The sequence below is a fragment of the Pholcus phalangioides genome, unplaced genomic scaffold, assembly GCF_987345545.1.
Source record: "Pholcus phalangioides strain wild (caught in Gottingen) unplaced genomic scaffold, Ppha-v1.0 ptg000001l_1, whole genome shotgun sequence".
NCBI lineage: Eukaryota > Metazoa > Arthropoda > Arachnida > Araneae > Pholcidae > Pholcus > Pholcus phalangioides.
Genome location: NW_028301594.1, coordinates 26021621 through 26048631, shown reverse-complemented (window position 1 = coordinate 26048631; position 27011 = coordinate 26021621). Strand labels below are relative to the sequence as shown.

The window sequence follows — 27011 nt, the reverse complement described above, 5'->3', positions numbered from 1 at the left end:
CTATGCGCGGATGCTCTTTCTCCATCCCTATGCATTTTTTTTCTTCCCAGTCGCAATTCTTGGAACTTGTATGTCTTTGCTCTATTATCTAAAACTCGGATGGATCTAATGGAGCCGTAGGTGTCGAACTTAAGTTTCACTGCTAATGTACAGGCCCACAACAGGCAAAAAACCCAACGATGTGGCTGCACTTCGTATACATTATTTCTTTCCCGCTTCTGAGGTGTAGGCAAATACAGAGAGAGTGGTGATTGGAGAGAATCGCCCCTATTAGTGAAAAAGTTGTATTATTGGCATAGGTGGGACGGTCAGGGTGGACATTCGCACATCTCCGTTCAGTGTACCTCCTCGAAATGGGGCCTCTTATGTCTGATAGTTTACTTTTCCTCATTCTGTTACATATGCAGGGCAGGCATATTATTTAATTTTACATGCAATAATATCCCGAATCAAGCACGTGAATTACGTTTTATTTCAGAGATTTTTCTAAGATAAAAAAGAACATTTCCTAAATGCAAGCATAATCATGGGATAATTTACGTACCCCCAATCATACATAATGACTGGGGGTACGTAAATTTCGCAAAAAAATTTGCTCATTAAAAGCGACACAATTTTTTTTAAGTATAATCACGGCTGTTTTTAAATTATCGTATGTATTTAATTTAAATTAATAGCTGCCCTATTAAGTACCACAATTATTTTTATATTTGAGTTTTGGCGCAGTTTGATCTCGTTGGTCCTTGCGCCAATAAAATCAAAATCCGATCCTTTTAATATTTGAAAAATTCACTACTATAGTACTTCACTGTAGGTGTAACTCGTAAACATTCCTCCGAGGAATTTCTAACGAATTGGTACATGCAGGAATATATTGTTTGTGTAATATGTGCGTGGCACTAACATATTTATGTTGCCGAAGTTATGCATTTTCGCGTTATATTGGTGACATTTGAGGTCTGCATTCAATAACCTAAAGTCTGTTGATTTACCGTTACAGATGCTCTCGTGCCACGTCTTTGAAAAAATATTTTTCGTAAAACGTTTCCAGTAATGAAATTTGGATACAAAGACGATGCTGTTGCCGCTTCAGATGGCCAAAATATAGTACTAGTAGTCTTCATTCTTTCAGTTGGATGAGATGTTGATGATGTTTGTGGAGTCAGTTTATTTGAATAGTTATCTACTGTTGTCATTAGCATGACATTGTGCCCTCCTTCAATTCACCATTCTCATTTGTTAAAAATTTTCTACTTTTTTCAAAAATGCCCTTACTTTGATGCTCAAAAGTTTTCAAGCCTATTAACTTGCTTCACAAAACGTACGGGAATGGATAGTTTGATCGTTCCGAATCACTGATTAGTTCTATAATTTTCTTACAGAACTCGAAAGTCAACTAAACTCGTATTTCATGACCTAGAGCTTCGTTTTTAAAAAACTGAAGGAAGATTATCCAAAAAACCAGGCACATATTTTGCAAAACAATCGCATGCAACAAGGTGATCTAATTTATGCAAGAGAATATTGGCTTTTAAAAGACATAATAGGACGCAAGGTGAAAGCACTGAACAAAATTAAGATCGATTTCCGCTTTCGAAACAGCAAATTATCGAGATATCGCGGAAAAGTAGTAAAAAAAAAAATTTCGCATTTGTTTAGCAAATTTCGCATTTATCTCGTTTATTTTGCAAATTTTGCATTTATCGCATCTATTTTTTCAAGTACGAAATTTACGTATCCCTATACATGACATTGGGAAATTTAAGACATTTTGAGTAATCGCGCGTCATTTGGAATATTTTTGTAATTGAAAGTATGTCTCTAAAACCAATCGTTGCAGAGATATCCACTGTGCAAAAAAATACGGGACAACCTGTATGTTAGACGGGGTGAAATTTCTTGTAGTATCGGATTTTTCTGTGTTCAAATTCCACTTTGATTCATGTATAAATATTATATTATTTATTAACCTCAAACTGGCTTAGCAACCTTTTTTTTTTTCTTCTTTTTACTATTCTTAATCAGAATTTGTTTGCATCAAGATACGTATTACTAGAAAATAGAGGAAAATTACGATGGAGGAAAGAAAAAGAGGGGGGGGGGTTAGGAAAATAAGGAGGTTGACAAGATGGTTGACCACCATCACCCAAGATTGATTATGATGAAGGTTGCTATTGAGGTCACCATCACGTGTTTAGCATGTAAAAAAGGTATGACTGGCGTTCAAGGAATGTTGCTGCTGTTGTCCTTGAATTTCTAGAGTTGGCCTCTTCTATTTGGAGAGACGTTCACTATTTTTCCGCGTTTGTACGAATTCTTTTTCCTCTTCTGAATATGTAGGAAATTATAAAAATGCAAAACCGAAATAGCGTATAGTCTTAATTATTCCTCTTGCATTTGTATATTAACGTGTCGAGGCAGGACTTTCTAGACACTCACGCATATGCATATAAGCACGCAATTCATTCATTCATTCATTGAACCTCAAACCAATGGCGGAAATCGCGATTTACCAACGTCGAATGATGTTTATGTCCTCGCCTTTGGGATTGACAGAAATAATTATAGGCTTGGACGAATTCATTTTCCCAAATGAACTTTATGACGATTGCCTAAATAAGGTTGATAGATTAATTAATGTAAATTAGGGCTGCTGTACCTCCTTCTTTTTGGTATAAATATATTATAGTTTTTTTTTTATTATTAATATTATCAGGACTAAATTGATATGTATTTTCGGTAATGTTTCGTTAATTGGAGTGAATGATGAAACACTGTATTGATAATGAGCCATGACTTCATGGTAGGTGTACTTAATATTACATTATATTCATTACATATACATATTATTATGTTACATATTACGCGGTAGGTTCTACTTGGAATGTTCATCCGAGCCATAGTATTGAACATGTTACGAAATATCAAGTTCTCTATATGAACGTGTTTTTGTTTTGACGTGAATAGGTCTTTGAAAAATGAGCCAACACGCGACTCGACAAATCTCAGGCTCCAGGCCACCACGGTGACTAGAAAGTCGGTATTGGTGCCTAAAAATTTCTATAATTGATTGCTATAGTCGAAGGACGACATGAAATTTTCTAATTTCATGACAGAGCGCGTTTTTTTTAACATAGCCAGGGTATATCAAGTTCCGATAAATCGAAAAGGCATTATTTAGAAGTGTTTTTCGTGAGCAAAAGCCATGCTTGGCTTCTGAGAAAGTTTGCTGGTGCATAAATTTATTTCGATTCGTCAAGTCCTGAGTTAACTCAGTGGTTCGTGGAAATTTGCCAACCGCGGCTTCCTTACCCACATATGTGCTATTACTTCCATACTACTGGTTATTATTTATTCCACCATTGTAATGAATTCTGACTGATGCGAATACGTTTTCAGGTTTGGATACCAGACCAGTTGTACTATATCGTAATGAAATTACCTTAAAACCTCTTTTGCGGTCACTTGGGGGGTGGGGGGGGGCAAAAAAAATCGTCCGTAAAAGAAGAGTGACCGTTAATAAGGGATTTGTAATGCATGCTTTTATTACAGAAGGGGAAATTATTATTTGGCCGTAAAAAAGAGGTGACCGCATCTGAGGAGTGAGCATTAAAAGGTGTTTTACTGTATTTTACGCTATATATCAAGAACTGCATAGTGTAGTAAGAAACCAGTGGTGCCTACTGAATCTCGCCGAGAGAAATCCAACGATACCCTACTGACAGGGGCGCTCTTATCAGCAGCGGAACTCGGTGCGAAAATAATTTCGAGGTTCCTTAGCCCGAATTTATATATATTGTGGGGTTGAGGAATCGGGCATCCTAATCGATCTCATGTATTATCACAGAATTTACAAGAGTGCTGAAAAACATTTATTCACCAATGGAAATTCAGAATTAATGAGAAAAAACATTCTCAGAATTGATGAAAGTTCTGCATAAATGAAAGAAAAAGTCCCGGAATAGATGAAAATTTCAGAAATAATAAGAAAAAAAACCCCCAGAATTGGTTAAAATTCCAAAATCAGTTGAAGCTTTTTTACTACGAAAAAAATGTTTTTGATGTACGTATATTCTTCACTTCTATTAGTTTTCTTTCAAGTGCCCCCCTAAACCGTGGGGCTCGGTGCGACCGCTCCTATGGGTGGCTACATCCCCAAGGGTGGCTCTGCCTACTGAAGTGAATAATTTTTCAGCTTGTGGGTACTAGAAAGCCATACGGTACGAGTTATAAAAAAAGACGTATTTCACGTGTAAACGCGTGCAGCCGTGTCGACGACTTCCCTTCCCAACAACCCTTTCTCAAATTGGAAAAAAAACAAACTTCAAATTTTCAATTGCCTGTTAAAATTATAAGATGTTTCTATGGTAATGAAATCATATCAAAATGCATCAATATTTAACCAATGGGGTGTGTTTATCCTCTTCTTTTTTCCCCATTCATCTCTACCTTAAGCATAATTATTCATGTTGGTTTCATTTTCCTTGGACAAGGGTAATTTATCATTGATATTGATGGCTTCGCGAACTGAATAAGTTCAACTTTTCCATTCGAAGTTATTAATTACTAAATGGGGCGGGGGGACAATACTAATGGAAAAAATAGGTTATTTTTTTTACCCAAAATACTGAACTTGCACGAGAGGTTTGAAAAATGTTTTGTCCATTAAAAAGAAAAAATAAATAAATTTTGAAGTTATTTATACCTTTAATCGCACATTGAGATTAAAAAGCGTGAACGAAATAGTTTTTTTTGTTCATTATAATAATCTTGGAGATGTTTGGAACATTCCTGCTTTCCGGAGATTGAGACTCAATTCTGCTTAAGGGGTGTCACAACCCCCTGGAAATCGATTTTTAAAAGAGGACTTGAAAAAAAAAAATTTCAACTGCAAATAAAATGTAAATAATTTCGTCTCAATCGGTTAATTGGTTGTTTTAAAGTGAAAGAAATAATGAATAATAGTGTGTGAATGTATGCAAGATAAAACGCTGAAAGCGATTTTCTCAGATTGCAGTTTTCAAGCTTATCCGTTAAGATTAAAGAAAAAACTACTACGAAAATTCTGAAATTTTGCAGAAATGTTTATTTGAACAGGTGTTAGTTAAATGAACCTCAAACTTATATATCTGACTGTTCATTAGAATTGTATGAAATTTTAAAATTTGAAAAAATGTAAATTTTTTAAACATTTTTTTAAAAATATTTCCCATTTTTGGATATCAAATTGCACTACATATCTTAACTTCTCAGTTTTAATGATGCAACTCTGTAGTCCAGTGGTTTTCAAAGTGTGTGTCGCAGCTCTCAGGGGCAGCGCGAGGGGTTGCTGCATAGATGTGTGCTTATTCAGTGCTTTGAGGTAATTATTTTCTAGACCAGTAGTTTCCAATCAGGGGTACCTGGATTTCCAGGAGAGTCCTTGGCTCAATTGAAAGGTTATAAAAAAAAATTCATGCTACGTTAAAAAAAAAAATTACTTAAAAAAATGTTTCAATCAAATCATCGGCCAAAAGCACCGCTGCAACGTTGGTAGATTTCAGTAGTAATACTGTTATTATTTGACAAAAATTGTGCCTGTAGTGACATCTCAATAGGAGTATGAAAGGGTGTTTTAGTTATTTTCGAGACCAGTAGATGGCATTGCTATCGCATATTTGCTAGTTATTGGATAGAATGTCCTCCGTTATTCGAGAACATTGTCACTAGATATCTGTAGCTTCGAATGGAGACAGACACCAAGATTTGAGAAGGGGCAAGACAAAGTATTTGGCAACCACTGTTCAAGACTATTCTGGAGAGCCGCGCATAAACGATGACTAGACAAGGAAGCTGCCACTGGAAAAGGTTTGAAAACTAATGCCGTAGTCCCATGAATGTTGTCACAACCGACTAATTTCACGGGTAAACAGAAACTTAGGAGATATATGCCCAGGACGTAGACATTGAAACTAGGTTACGAGGGACATTTTGTACGTTTTCTCCGGCGATCGTGCCCATAAAAGAGCGAGTGAAACCCTTTCTATTATTAACCCCTGAAAATATCGTGACCGCCATATTTACTTCCCCAAAATCACGGAAATAAAATTTCAGAGCCAACATATTATGAATTCACTCTTTATTTTCACTCTTTGCTCTAAAAAAACAAAAATCAACCATATTACACTATGACCGTCTTATACTGGGTCTCAAATGTCACGATCGTATTATATTCCGTAGCCTTTCTATTATTCAAACACAATGAATTTATGATTCAACGTTATTTTTTCCGTGCATCAACTCAATAGAAAAGAATAAAAAATTGCGAGCTTATATTTGGAAGAATATATCGCTCATTATCCGCCATCGAGACATTCAGAGATGCGCTTTCGAATTGCGTAATAATACAGGGTGTCCCTTTATGTTGAATGTTTTGTTCAGAAAGAAGCCGCAAGCTCCGCTATAATGTATGTATGTCAGAAAGTAGGTTGAAATGAACGTACAATACGAACACGAGAATCACCGTCTTCGCTTCAAGTGAAAGGATATTATACCATAAAGAAAAAAAAAAAGCCTTATTCATGCTTTATTTACCTCCAATTTCTATAGGAAGAATATCCCTCATTTTTTTAGAGCATATTTTTTTTCATATTTATATTTTCTAAAAACGAATGGAACTAGGGTACTGGGATAAAATGTGCGCGGTATACGCTTGATAAGATGGTTGCACACCAATTTGTAGCACTCCAAAAAGCACCGCTTTAGATTAAGCTACTGTTATTGCCGATAATAATTATTGTCTCCTAATAACGGTAATAATGTGTCTCGAGAGTATGACTTCACGCTGTTAACATTGAGTGAATGGGGACGGAAAATAGAAGATGGCTTTTAGGGTTGAACCAATTGAAGTCTCGAATTTTTGCATATTGTCTGAGTAATAATAATAATAATCCGAGTTATGCGCCATGAAATGGCGATTCATTTTTACCGCTCGATAAACGTGGACTTAAAATGTCGACTTTCTGAGTGACTTCTCGCAGGGACTCTGTAACGTGTAATTAGAGTCGTTAAAATGTTTCTTGTGAAGTAACTCCTATGTGCTATATTCCTGACCACTTTTAAAAAGGTAGTTATCTGTTATAAATGGGTTCGAGTCTTTTGGAAAGTAAACTTTTTTTATATCATTAAATATACAAAGGAATTGGGTCTTAAGAAAAAAATATGATGAATAGGTTTCGTCATGTGTGTGATAATAAATAATTTTTTTTTATCTTCGTTGCATCGATATAACTTTTTTGCCGTTGAAAAAACCATCAATTTTGTCTGATCGCGTTTAGTCTTTTAATGTCGTGCTGGAATTAGCTCAAGTAACAATCTTACATACAAATGTGAAAGTATGCATTGTTTGTCCTATGTACAAAATCTACAATTTTAGACCGTTCGTCGCCAAATTTTGTATATATACCAAACAGGACCACGATAGGCTACTTTAAAAGTTTGTCAGAGAAGGGCAAATGCCCAAAATGGGCAAAAGAACCGTCAGGTAACAATGGTTTTCGGGCCTCAACAATCACTTTCGGAATGTATACTTCGATTACCTTGGTTCTCAAACAATGCGTTTCAGACATGCATTATGCCTTTACAATGGTTTCCCTCTTTGTTAATGCTGCCAGTATTATGCATAACAATTTATTCCTGTATAATGGTTTGTCACTTTTTCAATACTACCAGCAATTGAAGAAAACTCGGGAAGCGCCTGGTATTATGGCTAGTAGTACATATGTATAAAATTTATTGAATTCGTGGCAAAAAATATGCTTATGAAGCACGTGATTAGAATGTAATATTGCATGCATCTGATTTTGAAAAATTTCAAAACTTATTAGAAAATAATATACAACGTGCATATATTTTTTGGGAATGTTAATGATTTTTTAAGTTTGGGGGGGGGGGGTCTAAGAGTTTTTATTTGAAAAGACAGCATTTGACAATTTATTCACAAGAAAGAAAAAAACAGCCGATGTTCATAAATTACTTTTGAATTAGCATAGTTTGTCAACGAAAGTGGTTTGAAGATTTACAACAGGTATTTCTTTATCACTGACATCCACTAGGTGATCAAAAAGTAACTAATAAAAATGTTCATTGTCAGAATAGTTGCATTTATTAGCAACAGGTGGCAGTAAAAATAAATGTTCATATCGCTATCTTTAAGTAACAAATGTAACTATTTTGGTGAAATAATTTCTCGGCGGTGAAGGTCAATTTCCTTGATGTATTGGGCTGCGGAAAAAACCACCTCACTATCTCTCTATGGTCCGGTGTATATTTATTTGAATATACATGGTCATTATACCGATTCCTCTTCTTTTTTGTCTATTTTTTTTGTATTTTAGAAAGTACATCTTATAGTGTGATTTCAGTACAAAATACGTAAGTGCAATACTTTTTTTTAAATCTAAGAAGAGTTGATTCCCCGTCGGTGTCATTTTTTGACAGCCACCGAAATTTTGCGTGGTTAGAGATTTATAAAGACGCACCATTTTTGTCGGACTTTATATAGTAGTTTTCTGATGAACAACTTTTATTATACATAGAATACACTGTTCTTTGCTATGACGATTGATTTTTGTAGAAGTATTAATGTTGTGATGATGCGCAACAAATTAAAGAGGTCTCTATTATTTTGAATGGATAAAGTTTACTTCGAGATGCGGTTTTCATAGTAATGGAATGGTAACTTCCGTGAATGAATTGAACTCGCAACTTTGAGTATCACTGTATTTCATTTTCTTTGGAACCTCTAATCATCTGATTATTTCTTTGGCTTTTCACCCATGAGCATGTTACTCAAGGCATGCCCCCCCCCCCCCACAAAGAGTGGGGCTGACAGGGCTGCAACCCTAGGGTTCGGGAGTATTCTCATCATTTTGTTTTTTCACGCTATAATTTCATCACTAAGGGGCCCCATGATAGTCTGGTCTGGGAGCAGATTCCAGCCTAGGGGCCGTGCTCCAGGATGTGGGGCCATGGCTCAAGGTATAGTAAGACATGCAAAGTCCGTTACTGAAACGAAGCACAAAAGGCCATACAAGGGCGTTTGTAATTAAAGTTCCGGTACTATGAAAAATTTTTCCTCAAAAACGACTTATTCGAATATAGCCAAAATTTCAGGATATCTTAATCATTTAATCAAACCATGGAGGAGAGATTTATGCAATAAAAATAGTTCAAATTTTGACTACCAGGTGAAAAGTTGCTCTTTTTTATTGTATTTTCCTCCCCCCCCCCCTCCATGGTCCCCATAACGTATGTACAAAGTTTCAATGGAGTACTTCTACCACAACGGGCGCTACATAGGTCTAAGTAGTGTCAGTATAATTATACATCCTTTGATGGTTATAAATTATACCATGTGGTGGTTAAAATTATACTGACACTACAGACAGATATAGCATCCGTTCAGTTGGACGAACTCCATTGAAACTTGGCATATACGTTATACCGACCATGAAAAAAAAAAAATAAAATCCAATAAAATAAAGCACCACTTCTCACCTGGTGGTCGGAAATTGAACTATTTTTATTGCGTAATTTCTCGCATGGTCTCATTAAGATATCCTGGAAATTTGGCTGTATTCGGATCAGTAGTTTTGAGATAAAAACTAGGAGTCCGCGCGGGAACTTGAATTGTAAACGCCTTGTATATTAGACGAAAAATTCCATACTATTCTGTAAACCAAAACAGAGCAACTAAAAACATCGGCCTTAATGAAATTCCCTTTTTATTGTTGTGCCTTTACGACTTACATAGGCAATTACAAAATCATTTAAACTTTCAATTCATAGCTATTTTTAAATTTCACACGTAATAACTTGTTTAGAAAATGTGAGTTCGACAACCCTTAAGATGCTGGAAAAAAAAAAAAAATCGAAGTTGTGATAAATGTGAATATCTATATATAATGAATACCTATCAAAGTTGTGTGCGAGCCGGATACGAAGCCGTCGGTGGCCGTATCCGGTCCACGGGCTGCCAGTTTGTGATCCCTGCTGTATTGGAAAGAAATTAAATCTGTATGGATAGCTTTCATACCCTTCCTGACATCAACGAGACTGAAAAAAATCTTGTAGAAATGAAGTCATTCACTCTCTTAGCTATACGAAACCTCTTGCTAAAAATTAAATTCGAAGAATGAGCAAAAGTAATGGTAAGTATTCCTGCAATACAAACATCATAGCCAGTCGTATTTTGTGAATAAATTGCAATAAATTTAAAAGAAGAGTATGCCTCTCTCTCTGGATGTATCGATTACTAAAATAACACGTTGATAATAAATGCAATTGCACGGGAAGGGTTACAATTTTAATAATCCCTATCTCAAGTTATCTGAATGAGTTAAAGGAACCACGGGAACGCGATTTGCGGGGGAGAAAAAAAAATAAAAAGATGAAAATTTTTGGAAGGCGTTTTGATGAAATTTTATATGTAAATTATAAAACAAGTCAACTCATTTGGAACTCTGTCCAACATTTTATCGTACGTGCGATACATCAGAGACGTATACGGACTTTTGAAGAGATATATAATTTTACCTTTATTCCTCCTTTAAAGTACGGACTCTGTCGAAACTGAGAGACGCATAAAACGGCATATCACGGGAATCACTTCGTGCCCTGTTAAGCATACTATTTTATGACCTCATTATAAGCTATGAGCGCACAAGACGCATAATATTGAAGAGAAACTGTTATTGGAATCAATTTAAGCTCCGTTTTTTTTTTCTGTTTAACGTTTGTGATTCTTCAATGGTTTTTTTTTTATCTATTCTAAATGGTTTTTTCCGTGGTCTTTAACATCCTGATACCAAATCACATGGTAAAATATTGGATAGAAATAAAAATAGATTGGGTCACTTGTTCTACGACTCAAATTACGGAAGTATTTCCGCAAGTATATATATAAAGCATTTACCATCTTCATTTCAAAACATGGAAGACATATGGGACAGTACCAGTGAGAACATGAAATAAGCACAACTCTGACATCGTGAATACGTTTGGGGCTACACATACCCTCAGCGCGCACATTCCAACATGTACCGATTCGTGAGAAATTCCGCAAAAAAAAAAAAAATGTGTACGTTTAAGTACAGTCGAACTTGGTTAATTCTAATCTCAAGGCAACAGCAAAAAAAGTTCGAAGTATCTAAAATTCGAATACAAATTTCATCAATGTGGGATGACTGTACTTCCATTAAAAAAATTAAAAACTCCTAATAATTATGAACAATGTATTGGATGCTATCCCTTACTGTGGTAATTTTCTCTTTGTTGTAACTAGTGCTTGTGTAAAGCGTAAACGATCACGAAAATCATTTCATTTGTAGATTTGCAATTTTTCTTTGTATGCTCTCAAACATTTCACAAAATCTTCAAGTTGATTTACAGAATTAATAACGCGTTTTTCGAGCATCAAAGGCCTTGTTTTTTCTTGATGTCCGAAGCTTCTGCAAATGTTCGAATGGGAAACTATTACTTTTTCTTAGATTAGTTTTCGTCCTTTTCGTGAGAGGATTTCGTGTGACTTGACTCTCCTCTATTTTTTACCCGATGTCCATATCCATGAGTCAACTACAATTTTTCTTAGAGTTGAACAAGCGTATGAACCTCGTTTGGACATTGTGAAAAATGTTACATTAATATTCCAAAATAAACGGGCAATGATGCTGGAGAGACATGGATTTTCAACACGTTTTACGAGAAAAGCCTCTGGGATTTCAGCACTCCAGCTTTTAAACATTCTGTCTGTGGAGAAAATAACCGCAGACACATTCACACAAACGTACTTTTTGTGAGTGTGTCGGCAGAGATGCTAACGAAGGCATCGAAGATCCGGTAAAACACCAGCTGAGGTGGGAAGAAAAACCAACCCAGTTTGTAAGACTGAGAACAAAATCAATTCTTAGAGCCAAAGTAAAAAAAAAAAATCTGATTTTTTTTATAGTATTTTTTAATAATTAAATGTAGGCTACGTGTTATATTCTGGATATTATCAGTAAACCATGGAATAAACAAAATAATAACTGACTCGGAATTCCTGCCTGACTAAAATTTAGCCAGGAATTCTGAAAAAAGACATTTTGCAAATGACATATCTGAATCAAACTTCGAAGCAACCAAAAACATTAGGGGGGAAAAATCAAATTAAACAAGTAATTTCAACATAAAATTAACGGAAAATTCAAGGGGAATTCCCTATTTGAATTATCCGAAAAATTCGAATTTACGACGTTCGCATAAAGTAATAGTGTAAGTTCTACGATTCATGAAAAAGTTTCAACAAAAGTATCGGGTGGCGAAAATTTGAACTTTTTATGCTAATCACGTCCCATGGTCCCCTTAAACAGCGTATCAAATTCCATGGTGAGATGTTGGATAGAACGCTCTGAAGAGTCACTTAAGCATAACTACCTTTACTTTTCGTAGGAGTGTTTACAATCACGACACAACTACTCGCCGAATGTTACAGACTAAAATTATAGTCGATAGTAATATTCAATCGGGGCACGAATTCAATTGAGATAATTCAAACTGGAGATGTGTTTTGCTCGTATCGAATTTCACTCGAATGTATTCAGATGGGTAGAACATTTTTTGCCGACGTTGGCCTAAACAAATATTTCTTTGGATTTCCAATAAAAGTAAGAGATGACCATTCTCCCTCACATCTGTGTTTTCATTTCCATAGTCTCTTCGTCACCCGTCACTCGAATTCATACGAAAGGTGAATGACAGGATCAATGTAGCTTTTTGCACTCCTTGCTCAACCATGCAATAAATAGCTACGGAAAGAAGGAGAAAAGAAAAAAAAAAGATGCTATATATCCAACGTCGCCATGTTCTAAGCTGCATGAGCCTGGCTGCAGCAGAATTCTCATCGCTATGTTATGTAGGCAAATAACGATTATCAGCCAGTTAGAATTCCACTCCAGCTGCTGTTGACAGTATGGGGCGTAGGAAAAAGAAAGGCCATCTCTCACCCTTGTTTCACCTCTTCTTAGAGACGTCTTCCTGTTTACGACACTGACTTTTTTTTTTCATTTATTTACTTTCGTGAAAGCATCTGTATAGATTGATGTACGTGATGCATGAATCAAATGACCTTTTAAAATGCTATGAATATATAATTTCTCTCTATCGGAATGCCTTTTCATTTGTGGAATATGATATTTTCGTTCTGGAATTTTTCGATTAGTTAATCTTTAAAACACATTTTCCGCTATCAGTGTCGGCTTTGAATGAACACAGGAGTGTTCCAGACTGTGTCACGAAGCCGGTCTGGAGATCTCAGCAACTTGATAGGTCAACACCACCTACAGAAGAAGGCCTCCGCACGAAGCTCGTGACGGCACTGAAAGCCATCTCATCTATAGCCATTGGATGTAGCAGGCTGACGCATACACCATCTTTACCCTTTTTTGTAGTACTATATGCAATGACTTTAGGTGAGATGGCCTTCTTCTGTGATGTCACGAGCTTCGTGCGGATCCCTTCAATAGGTGGATAGGTTCGGAGGCAGAGTTCTGGCGTTCATTCATTCAGTGTCGGTTTTGATATGGGTTAAAACATTCCATATACTGTTTAGGATTCTATGTATGCCAATGGAATATTTCAGACGCTTATAATTCGTATTTCCGCTCACCGCTCCTGAGCGAGGCGAATGACAGATGAAGACAGCACAATGCAACCCTGGTACATTTATATTTATTTAAATGTAATCCTAAAATTTAGGCATGAGAGTACTTATACTGGGCATGGAAAAATACACAAAAAAGTATATAGAGTATACAGCATAAAGTATATAAGAGGAAAAAAAAGCGTAACAATACAGAAAAAATCACAAAATTAGTCATTGTCCAATGCATGTTAAAAATATATAAATGTAGTAAAATTATTCTAATACATAAAAGAGCTGTTGCTGAAGGAAAAAAAAATCAATAAAAATCATATAGGCCTGGTGGAAGGACCTCACCGTGCCTTGGGACTACATTAGTGCATGTAATATATGTGTGTAGCTTGTGTCGTTGTGTTTGTGTGATTTATGTTTGTATTTGTATATCGTATACCATTTTGTATTTGTATCTTGTAATTTTTGCTTGTTATAATTAAAAAAAACCACTGAAATGGTCTTTGGTGTAAAATTCATTGAGAAGTCTGAATCTGATTTTTATGGTATTGATCTCGAAATCGAGACAAAACGAAAGCTTTCTGTGATTTGAATAAGAAATTATTTTTCTGCATTAGAAGTATAATTATTCACAATTGAACACACAAAAGAGAAAAGTGTTTGGGAGAATGAACCCCAAAAAAAAAATTTATTTTTTCATTTTTATAAATCAATTATTATTCGCTTATATTTTTTCTTTCCGTTCTGTTGCCTGCGATACTTCTACGGGGGAAGAAAATTGCTTGAAATCAATATTTATATAAATATCAAGGTTATGGATGTTTTCTGGTATCTCATACTTATGACATGGACCTACAGAAATACTGATTTGTATTTCTTCCCTTCAATTTGAACAAAATAGAAATAAAAATCAATGATTAAAAAAAAGTTATAAAGCTTTTATGTTATACGTTCTTCTCCAATACTATTCGTTCCACTCATTTCTCCTTGAAACTTATTGTAATGGAGGGGAAGTAATATTTATATATAGTGTTTCATCACATAAAACTCGTTCAGGAAATGAAAGCAAGTTTTAATATTTTTTCCTATCAGAATAACAACTCTTATTTTCGTTGTTTGTAAATTATGTGGACGATTGCTCGATAAACCATTGAAAATGGTGAGATACTCATACATCTAGTTATCGGAACATTTGAATTTTCAGTGACATGAAATAATTGATTCGCGGGGATCTCTCAAGGGTTGGTAAATCCAATATAAAGCAAGACCACCCTGCATTCTTCAGAAAACCACCGCCCATTAATAGAGGCGGGTTTTATGTTTATGGGACCAGAAAAAAATTTCGTATTGGGAGATGTCTTTTCAAAGAGGTTTCATTACATTCAGAGTTTTGTACCATTTATTTTTAAGGGTTTGAATACAGGGTGATTCATATAGAACCATCCCCACAAAATGAGGTACTTCAAAAAATTTACTATATGTACATAATTATGTGCTTAACATATATCTGACCTTAGATTATGTACTGCACCTTCAAGTGCTAATTGTGATTAGAGCAGGTGTTGAAAGCGGGTGCTGTTTTCTTGAAGGCATGCGGCCACTCGACCTTTCATATTATCAATGACGTGTCGCAGTGTTCCTTTGGTGATTGTCCTCATCGCAGGAGGAATGTTATTTTAAAATTTTGCAATGTGTGAGGTTTGTGTGTACACTCTGGTATACACCTATCCTTCGGAAACGCTTCCATATCTCTCTGAGATATAAAGCAGAGTGTATCCGGTCCTTCAATGCGTACAATGTGCTGAGACAATGTGTACACACTGTTTTTCAGAAACCTCCCCTTCCCCCATAAAAAGAAATCAAGTTTTTTGGGGATCTTGGGGACTTATGTGTCCTCGAACTTAGCACCGTATGTACTGCCACCTGTTTGCGCTAATCGTAAATTTTTCGACTATTCCACTCTACAAGCCGTGAGATTAATATGTCCTAATGTTTACCGGTTACTTGCATCAACTACGGAATTATCAGCGAATTCATTGGGCCGTTTCTATGAGAATCCCCCTGTTCTTTGATGTATGTAAATAGTAGTGTATGTAGTACATAGTAAAACCTATCTAAAAAGCCACTATTTTTTGACCCGTTATTTTATCTATGCAGCCAGTCCAGAAAGTTTTTACCCATACCTTTTTCTTCTCAACCGTTGGTTATAGAAACATACTTTCAATTATAAAAAGTATCCAAATAACGCGTGCCCCTTTAGATTTGTCAAAGGAAAAGTTTCTGTGTTTTTAAGTACAATATTCACTGAGATATTATTGATCCATTGTTAAGGAGGCATCTCAGTTTTAGCATTTTTAGTGAAAGTTTTACTAAACCGTAACTGTGCGAAAGAAAATTTTAAATTTTTTTCTCGAGTTAGTCCCTTAATACTGGACTGGAGGGAACCTGGTGCCCTGGCCAATCGTCTAGTCGTCTTTTAGGCGTCGACCAATTTTCTAGTCGTCATGGCAACTAGAAAATTAGTATTGGCGCCTAAAATTTTCGAAATGCTATTGTTAAATTGGAGTGAATTTCTGAATTGGAGTCTAATGGTGACACAAAATTTTCTGATTTTATTGCGCTACATGTTTTAATATGAAAAAAAGTGAAAGAAAACATTTATTTAGGACCGTTTTTGCGAGCAAAATACCATGCTTGGGTCCTAAGAAATTGGGCTGGCACCTAAATATTTTTCGATTTCTCATCCCCTGTCCTGTATGTACAATATATGCTGTTCTTTTCCTCACTCTCAGCTATTTTTTTAACTCGAATATCTCTTCTAATAATGAACTAAGAAACGTGGAATTTCTTTTTGTTGGGCTCAAGAGAGAGACAGGGCAATAACTTTCTAATTGTGGAAGCTGAAGGAAAGAGGGATCGAAAAAAAAATTGCAATTTTGTATCTCGCTACATATACGACCCCTGGAAAAATAAATGACGTATCTAAAATAGGCTTGTTATTTAGATACTTTTTCTAACTGAAAGTATTTTTCTATAACCAATGGTTGGGAAGAAAAAATTCCTGGTTAAGGGCTTCCTGGGCACTCTGTATATTAGCACATTTATGAAGGCAACCTCTCCAAGAGCCAGTTTTCTGAGGAGTAAAGGATGACTCTTATCATTGTGTTTTATAAATCGAATCGAATCGTGGTCTGAAAATTAACTGAAGTATAGATTAGAAAAATATAAATGGAAGAGGAATACTTTTTTCTTTTATTTTTGCTCAGTAGAATAAAGATTTCAACTTTTTTCCCCCTCAAAAAATTATAATAAAATTTGTGCATCAAATTGTAACTTGGAACGTTCACGCGCTGTATTATGTTATACAAATTCAATTAAATTGCATTATGTTTTCTTTCTTTTTTTGACAGGGAGATCTGGTGTGGTTCGATCCGGGGATCGGATATCTACTTCCCGGTGAAGTCGTGGATTTCTCTCGTCCCGCGCAAGTGATATCCGTTCAAGCCATGATCAGTGGCAAGGTAAAAATTTGCTATTATTATTTTAGTTGATTTATATGGTAATTAATTCAGAGGAAAAGCAGTTGCGATGGTAAATTGATTATTATTTATAAGAAAATTATAATCTACTAATTTATTTAATAAATTTCCGTATGTCTTACAGAGATTAGGTATTAATGATATTTAGGGCTGCCCTTACCCCCCAGACGCAGGACCCAGTGCATCTCAAATATTTCGGGGGCACTAAATATGTTTAGGACCCCCCCCTTTTTCCAGGAGGGGGGGATCTGCATGCATTATTATTTCAGAATATGCAGGAATGCTGAGAAATATCGATACAAATTTTAAACACAATCAAATGTAAATAAATACAAAAATGGATGAAAATTCAGCACTGAAGGTAATTCTAAACTAATGAGAGGAAAAAATTTTCGAAACAAATGAGAATTTTAGAATTGATGGATTAAAAATAATTAAAAGAAATAATTCCAGCAACAAAGAAAATTCAGAATTAACAGAAAAAATTATTCCAAAATTGATGAAAATTAAGAATGAATGCAAGAAACAATTCAGGAATTCGTGAAAGCCGCCTATAATTTACTACCATGGTATATTATATACCACCGCCTATAATTTACCACCATGCGGTGCCTCAAAGGGCGGGGCCGGGTGTGAGCACACCGGTAAGGGCGGCTCTAATAATATTTCATCCACAGTGCGTTTCTGCAAGTTCAAAACGAATAACCGGATATTGAAATCTATAGAAGAATACTTATTTCCTTCGAACAAACAGATAATAAAACATTCGATGGAATGTAATACATCATTTAGTGGCAGGAATATTAATCTTTTTTTCAAGGGGTAGGTAACTTGAATATGATATTTTTTTGTACTGCATACAGGAAATGGTCGATCAGGGAGATCTGTTTTATTCCGAATAGAATAAAAATGATAAGGTGGATTCTAAAGTTGAAATAAAATATGGAAAATATCGGCCAAAGGAAAAAAACAAAACAAAATTCAGCCGCGTCAAATTTGTGAAATTAGTAGTTGGAAAGATATAAAAAGTTATGGCGGTAGTTAAAAACTACCAATTGGTGAAATTTTTGCCTCACTTCACTATGCTAAGGCCGGGATTACGCTATAAAAGTTTGATAAAAGACCTTTTACAAGACATGGGAAAAAAAAACAACGATAAACCTATTGGTTACATTCGATCGAATGTAACCGATTTGCTTATTAGTTGCATTTGTCAAGTTTTATAAATAAACTTTTATCAAACATTTATGGTGTATCCCCGGCCTAATAGAAATTAATTCTGTAGCATTTGATTGAAAATCCGCGGTGATATCGGTGTATAAGTTAAAGAAATTCTTGATTTTTGGAAATTTTTATGTGTTGAACATTTCACAGACCGATTTCTAAGACCGGGATTACACTATAAAAGTTCATATAAAACGTGAAAAATGCAATCAATAAGGTTACCGATTGCATTTTCCTGAATGTATTCGTTAACCTTATTGGTTGCATTTTTCAAAGTTTATTAATGAACTTTTATGAAACTTCTGTAGCGTAATCCCGGCCTAATTGATATTTCGATCATGTTTTTTGGCGATCTCCGTATCTTCAGCAAATGAAATTCATATCTAATTTCAAAAAATGTTTGTTTTCCGTTTTTTTTCAAAACTTATCAAGATTTCCGACTGTCCAAAATTTAAAAAAAAAATTATAATTTGCAAAATGTCTTAATTGTGCCAAATATCCATGTGTGTGAGAGGAACTTAAAATTAAAAGCATATGAATAATAATTTATTTCTGAATTAGTATTACTATACCAAGTATTTGTAGTATAAAACAACGTTCACTTTGCTATCCGACTTTCCGGAACATGTACAGGGTGTCCATGTATTCATAAATAGTTTAAAAATTCATAAAAATTGGCGGAATCTGTATATCTGAATGCGGTTTGCTAAAAAAGTTGTTCTCAAGGAGGGGGATTTTTTTTTTTTTGCTGTGTAAAATTCTTTAAACTCGGGTTTATACAGGAAGGGGCACGAAAGCAAATCAGAGTCCCTTAATGTACAGGGTGTACCATTAGCAGCACATTTCTGAATTTTCTGCTACTGTCAATTACATAAGGTTTTAATAAGTGAAGTTCCGTTACCTCAGCCACGAATCGCATACTGAAGCTTTGCGAACGTTTCAGACAAAGAAGAGATTGAGGAAAGGCTCAGGTCCAATCACCACTACGTTTGTGCCCCACCTCTTTCCGCCAGAAATTAGAACTTTTTTGTACCGAAAAAAATTCCCTTTCGTGTTAATAACTTTTCCGCAAACAACAACAGGCTTATACTGATTCCTTCAATTTTTATGAATTTTTGAAACTATTTACCAATTTATGGGAAACCCCCGTATATGGCCACTCAAAAAATATTTAATTAAGCGGCACTTCTTAAAGCTTAGGGTTGAAATGATTGGACCTTTTCAATACGAAAAATTAGCAAAAAATTCGGAAAAGTTAAGAACTTCAATCCTTCGCATCTTTACGAATTTTAGTCGAGATTTTTTTCTTGTAAATTTATTTCAATTTTAGGTGAACAATTACTCAATTTTAATTTTTATTTGGGGCCGTACGAAAATTTATATTTTTTATGTTACCCTCCGAATTATAATTTTACGGATTACTATCTAGATGAATTTCTTTCTGTTTTGCTGATCATTTTCTCACATTTCGTTTTATATTCACTGCAATTTCATCCTTTTCTGACACCCTTAGTAAAAAAAAAAATGCCGTATGATGGATTCAATGATAATTTCCAGTTTTCTTTAACTCTAATCCTCTCTGTGAGCTGTTGATGAATGTTTTCAATGCTGCCATATTCTGCCATGTCATCGTGGTTTCGATGCGTTTTTCGGATATTCGCTGACACGTTCTTTCTTTTGAGATTTATGACTGGATGATTTCCATTAATTATTATTTTTTCCTTCGCTTGAACGAGGAAATCATGTTTCACAGGCAAACGACCAACCGTGACTTTTCAGTTTCCTGCCGCTCGCTCGTCGGCATTTATTTTGAAGAAAAATAAAATACTTTCTTACTTTTCACGGTCTCTTTTTACTGGTATATTTTTTTTTAAGAACTTTCAAACATTTTATTTCTCACATCGTTCTAAAAGGATTTCAGTGCATGCTCATTTTTCACCATAGGGGCCGTTCAAGTATTACGTAAGCAAATTTTTACTCATTTTTGTCCTCCCTCTGACCCCCCCCCCCCTTGTCAGCAAAATATGCTCCTCTGAATCCTAACACATATTGGTGGGATCAGAGGCGTATACGGGAGGAGGGGGCATAGGGGCTCGTGCCCCCTCCCACGATTAAAAATTTATTTTTTTAATGCAAAAAAAAATCAATTTCTGTTAATTTCAATGTTATTTGAAGGCTACTAAAAATATATCTTTAATAAATTCATTGCGACCCACCTGCTAAGCCATATAATGATAAATCGCATAAAGGCCCTTGGCCGCGGACCAAATATGGAACTGGGGGTTATCTGATGTGGCCTGCCCTCCTCAAACCTAATTTTGTAAAAATGAACTAAGCGGCACATTTAGAGATCGCTTAATTGTCCCGTGGTACAATTCCAGAGCATTTAAGCGACCCGTGGCACATTTTCATATCACTCAAATGACTCGGGACACAGTTCCAAAACACTAAAACGATCCGTGACACATTTAGAGATCCCTTGAGTGACATGTGACGTAGTTTTAGACCACTTAAGTGGCCCCCAGTGCGGCTCTACATCACTAAAGTTACCCGCGGCACATTCTCAGATTATTTAAGTGATCCGCGACATATAATTACGGATCACTTGAGTGATACGTGGCACAGTTCTAGAGCACTTAGGCAGCCCGGACACATTACCAGATCACTTGGATCCGCGAAACATTTAGAGATCACTAAAGTGGCTCTCTAGGGCACTTATGAATATAGGGAAATATTACTTCAAGTGCCCACAAACTATCGAAAGGTTTTTCTCGTTTTTGGCGCACCGAGTAAGATGCAATTAAAAATATTTCATATTTTCATAAAGGGTGGTTGATGACGTAAGCATTATCCAAACCCCCCTTGTCATCAAAAGTCAACAAAGTGGAACCCCCCCCCCCCATCGATGCTGATGTAATACTTGAATGGCCCCATATCAGTTCACGCAATTGAATGATTTAGTTTAGTGCATAAACCGTCTGTGTAAAAAGATTTCCGGACAGTTAGGAGTTGGGAAAATTCCCAACACTGGCATCTTCCACGCACAATATATATTAGATTGGTATTCATTCAAAAGTATTCATTTATTGCTGATTTTTCATTTCTGGTTTGGGAGATAGATGAGCACCTGAACACGTGCCATGGAAGATAATTACGTGCACGAACTGTTATGCTCCACAAAGGCAGGATTCCGATACATTAGAGGCACTAAACTGCTACAATGACGATTATGGTTCGTTTTTTCGTTCGTGTCACCTCAAAAATTAAATTCACGAAAGGTTCGATTCTCTAATATCTATACGCAGTCTAAGATACTGTACTAGCAACAAAATCTTTTGCTACCCCAATGTGGATTGAATCGTATCTGCAGCGGAACTCCTATATATCTCTGCCCTATAATTATTATTAGACCGAGTACGGTGTTGGTCGATTAAGCTGTTAAGTTAGTGTTCTGTATGTTAAGAACAGAGCCACGTTTTGATCGTATCATTCAATTTATCAACATACATTTTATTCACAAAGAGAGAAATTAAAGTACAATGCAAAGCAAAAAATAAAAATCGTTAAGAAATCGACATGCTCTTATTAGCAATCATAAATTGTTAATGTGAGATGCGTAGATCAAATGGTTCACTATGAATAAAAAAATTAATTCATGAGAAATAGGACAAAAAAAATTAAATGGAAAATAGGAAAAACTAGAATTTTACGATGCCTCTGTATCATAGCCGCTGATGCATGATCACCAGGATAAGGAAGAAGAGGGTTTAAAAACCCGTCCAAGTAGAGCTAAAATTTTATCAAACTGAAAATTTTCTCTTTTAGGCCGGTATTACACTATAAAAGTTTGATAAAATCCCTTTTATAAAACTTGAAAAATCTAACCAATAAGGTTATTGTTTACATTCTAGAAAATGCAATCGTTGACCTTATTGGATGCATTTTTCAAGTTTTATAATAGGACTTTTATCAAACTTTTATAATGTAATACCGGCCTTAGGCCTGGATTACATTATAAAAGTTTTATATAAGTTTTTTTATGAAACTTGATTAATGCAACCAACAAGCTTATCGGTTACATTCGAGCAAATGCAACCGATAAGTTTATTGGTTGCGTTTGTCAAATTTTATAAAAGAATTTTTATAAAAAAATTTTATAGAGTGCCATACGCTAATACCGGTCTAAGTGCTGCAGTTGGTGCAAGTTAAGTGCCAAATCCGGAAGTTAAAATTAATTTTTATGCAATTAAGAGGTAACTGTATTCCACAAACATCCTCTTGATGAATTTTTTACTCGTTAAAAATGCCCGGAATCTACTCTGAGTTTGTGGAAACAAACTCTACTTTTGGAAATGAATTCAATTAGTTGGTACTTGAATTTTAGACGATAATGTTCATATACATAATCATAAATTTATATTGGGCCCCTCCCCCTCTCTTAAATATTTGAAGCATAATACCTATAAAAATATTGGGTTTGAGTTCCACAGGGCCCATTCCTCACAAGTTTGGGCCTTGGGCAAACATGAATTTTTAGACCCTTTTTATAACGTTCTTTGAGTCACAGTTACAAGTTATCATTATGTAGCATTTCTTTATAAGCTTTTATGATCTATAGCACTCATTACATTGGAAGCTATCCAAAACAACACAAAAGCTAAAATCTGGGTGGGGGGGGGGGGTGGCTTCCCGTAATCATGAGAGGTCGTTATAACACAGAAATACCGTTTTTTTCCTTCTAATTTCGATTCTACCTCCTATCTAAGGACCGCAAATGGTTTTGTCAAATTCTGAAGTATGCTGTAGTATTTGCTTGCTTCGTTTCTTCATCAGGATATCCAGTTTTACAATCAAAATTCAACAAGAAGGGAAAGTGAACTTCCCTTAACATTTTCTTAATTTTTGGAATGTCTTAAAATTAGTGGGCTCTATTTGCCCATGCGAGAAACATGAACTCTACCCTCTAAATGTCCTCCCAATATGTTTCGTACCTACCAATATTTCCTATAATTTTATGCGTATGTGATTTCATTTTGTTTCAACTTGAATAAAGGAACCCCTGAATACTCAGATTATTAAGAAAAGGTGGGTCCGTACCAAATAAAAGTCAACCATGGGATGAATGAACTAAATTTTTATTCGTCCTTTTGCAAAAATTTCACGCTCCGAATTATATTTGATACGCCATTGCAGGTCAGTGACTGGTTCATAGTCAGTTTCTGAAGCTTGTGTTTTGGGATTGACTCAATATTTACATACATCAACTTGAATATCTACGATTTACGTCTAGATATATCTTAGAGCGTTCCGGACATCAATTAGTTTTATTAAAATAATCGCGTACAACTTTGTCTAAGCAATAACTTGTATTCGTTCCAGCAAATGTTTTCCTTCAGTAATTATTTGATAAGAAGTGTTTATTCACATTATATTGATAAGACGGAGCCAGACTTGATTTTAGTAGATGGTGACATGTTTATTTATTCCTGTCCTGATTTTATCAAACTTTCAAGTTTACAATCTGTCGATCTCACGAATTGTTGTTTATTTTATAGGCATTTATGAGCAATGATACGTGTTTAACTATGATTTTATGCCGGTTTCCAATTGAGTTTGATGCGCAAAAATAAAATGTTTACAAGACCTTTGTTTTTGACATAAAAAGATGTTGATCACAAAAAATGGAAACATCGATTTTTAGAATGCACGGATGAGACCGCACAAGTTGGAAGACACTGCCTACTGATGCGTATTGCTCGGGAAAAAATTCCGCGTGGAACTAACTAACCATACAATCATAAACGTTAAAAAAAGTAGCTTTACATGCTACTTTTTCCTCCTAATTATTGTTATGGGAATGAATTTTGACATTAAAAAACATAATATTTTTTATTTATGCACGAATTTGAGAAGCATTTATTCTACAAAACATGTAAAAACACACAGTAAGCTCTTCTTATTAGTAGTTGTCGAAATTTCGAATAAGATGTATTGAATGATTATGAACAATATATTTGTGGGGGGGGGGGGGAGAATCGTAGATGTATGTTTGATTTTTATGTCGCTAAGATTATTTCGTCGGGGAGAAAGTCTCCAATAATCGCATGACTAACAGAGCAAGGACAATACATAATAACGTATGTTGTTGAGTATTCATGGCTCCGTGAAGGAATAATTTTTACGTCAAAAAAGTCTTTTACTTTTGTTTCTTAAAACAAAGAAAAATGCTTGAAAAAAAAGTTTAATTTCTTTCACACAGGGACAAAAACTTCATTTTGTCAATGGTAAAATGCTTTCTTCTACACAAAAATATCTCTCCAATACGTTAACATTTGAAGAAGAAAAAAATATCATCGAATTTTTTTTGTTGTACATAATTACCAGGGAAAAAATATTTTTTTCTTAGAAAATTTGACTCGAATATGAATTTGTAATGACTTATATATTTGTTTGGAAAATGTAATTTATGCATAAAGTTTGTCGCGTAGTTAAACGGAAATTAACGGGTTTTTCCAAAGTGTTAATGTTAAATAAAAATCATGTACCCCATATTTCTTGGAATAACCATTTTATGTGTTTAAAACATTTAAATTGAAGACTTATGGCTTCTGACGTGACGCATACGTAATTTTTTGTGTGGAAAAAAACCATTTCGAAGAACTTCAATAATGAACTTCATTATGTAATTTCGAATATCAGGGAACTGCATTTCAACTATTCAGAATCAGATCTGAACATTTTGCAAGCATTTTCTATCAAGTTCTTTGTAAATTACAAGAAAAAGACAAGGAATATAGAAGTTAACACTATTGCACACAGAATCCTAGAATAGCGTGTTGCTCATTAATACATTTGAATGTTTTTTCCCAACACTATGGTGCATACGCTCATGTGGTGATTATTCCGAAAAATATGGTTAATTATGTAGAATTTGAATTCAGCTCTGGAGAGAAAGGTTCAGTGAATACGTTAAGCAGCAAAATTCATTTTTTATTTTTTTAATTTACACAAATACAGAATATGTAAATATACACAACATCTATACAATATACATATATAACACACTTTTGACTTCAAGGGACATGAATGTCCTTTGAGCAGGTCTGTAAGAGTTTCTCTATAATATTATTTCAGCAACAGCCTATTGTGGTTTATGCAGGTTGGTAATTGTTTCATATAAAGTATATTTCTTAATTTTTATTTTTGTGTATTTCTGAAACAAAGAAATTCTGCATTGATTGCATGGTATAGATTCATTATTTCTGGAGCATTATATCTATGACTCTTTTGGGGAATAATGTTTTATTTGTTTTCAGCACTTGATATAAATTATTTAATCTAGATGAACCTCTGTTTTGTTTCTTTCCTAACCATTTATTGTTTTAAAATGAATATTTTATTAGCCTATAAATGCAATTTTGTTTCACAGTTAGCTTATGACATTCTGTTTTGTTGATGTTTATTTTAGTGTTTGTTATTTGGGATCTCTTATTTTCTTACATATATTATTTAGTTTTTGTATATTTGTTTGATAAATGCACCTCCCCAAGCAGTGATTCCATGTGTTACTATTGAATAAAAATATCCAAGCATAAAATAAATCTTTTAGAAAGTTATTGTCTATTGTGTCTCTTAGTCTATATAATATATTGCTGCATATATTCTTAATTTTTTTTTTATTATTTTTTCACATTGAGTTTCATTTTAAATCTCATCTTGTATTATTATTTCTAGGTAGTCGTATTCATGAACTCTTTATATTTCTTGACAGTTACATTGTAAAATATGTTGACACGGACAATGATCATGAATTTTCATACTTAAATTTGTCAAACTGTTTATATTTCTTGTTTTGGAGCAGATGTATTTAGTTTTTTGTATGTTTAGTTTTAGTTTACTTTTCTTAAGCCAAGTACTGATTTTAAATAGGTCTTCAACTTTTTTTTAATATTAAATTTTAGTTTCATCAACATACAGTATTGTATCGTCTGCGAATGAGATTAATTTACCATTTATGTGAAGTTTGGATATGTCATTTATGTAAATTGGGAACAATATTGTGACGATTTCTTCATTCTGCTGCGTATTATGCAAATGTGTTGTTTATTTCAAGAAACAACCGCCATTTTATAATTTACATAAAAAATATTTAATTGTATTTTTTTTTCCTTTAGCCTCAGACGTTTACGCTCCACAGCCTGGAAAGCGTGAAGAAAAGACAAGATCTTGGTGAAAATGGCTTCGAGGATATGATAGAGCTAGTGTACGTGAAATCAGTTCTGTCAACAAATATAATTCTCACATATAAGTGCTTCTTTCTTGAAGACAATCAAAGTTAAAAAAATGTCTGGTCTTGATTTTTGTATATTTCTCGGATTATCTTGCTATACTTGAGTGACATTTAAACTCTTTTTTTCCCCCTTATGCAGAGATCTCAACGAAGCTTCTTTACTGTGGAATTTGAAGATTCGTTACGACAAGGAGATGATATATGTGAGTTCATCGTGCATCTTTTTTCATTTTTTACGCTATTCCTTCTATCAATGTCTGGGGCGTACAGTCAAATCTCCATAAGTCGA

The 27011-nt window shown here is 34.7% G+C and overlaps 1 protein-coding gene across 1 annotated transcript in view; it reads left to right on the top strand.

Annotated features, from left to right (window-relative positions):
- Myo10A (unconventional myosin 10A) overlaps positions 1-27011 on the top strand; it is a 171308-nt gene that overhangs the window by 46598 nt on the left and 97699 nt on the right. The window contains exons 3-5 of the mRNA XM_089232723.1: positions 17080-17190; positions 26607-26695; positions 26862-26925. Coding sequence (XP_089088849.1) covers positions 17080-17190; positions 26607-26695; positions 26862-26925 — 264 coding nt within the window. The remainder of the gene's footprint in view (positions 1-17079; positions 17191-26606; positions 26696-26861; positions 26926-27011) is intronic.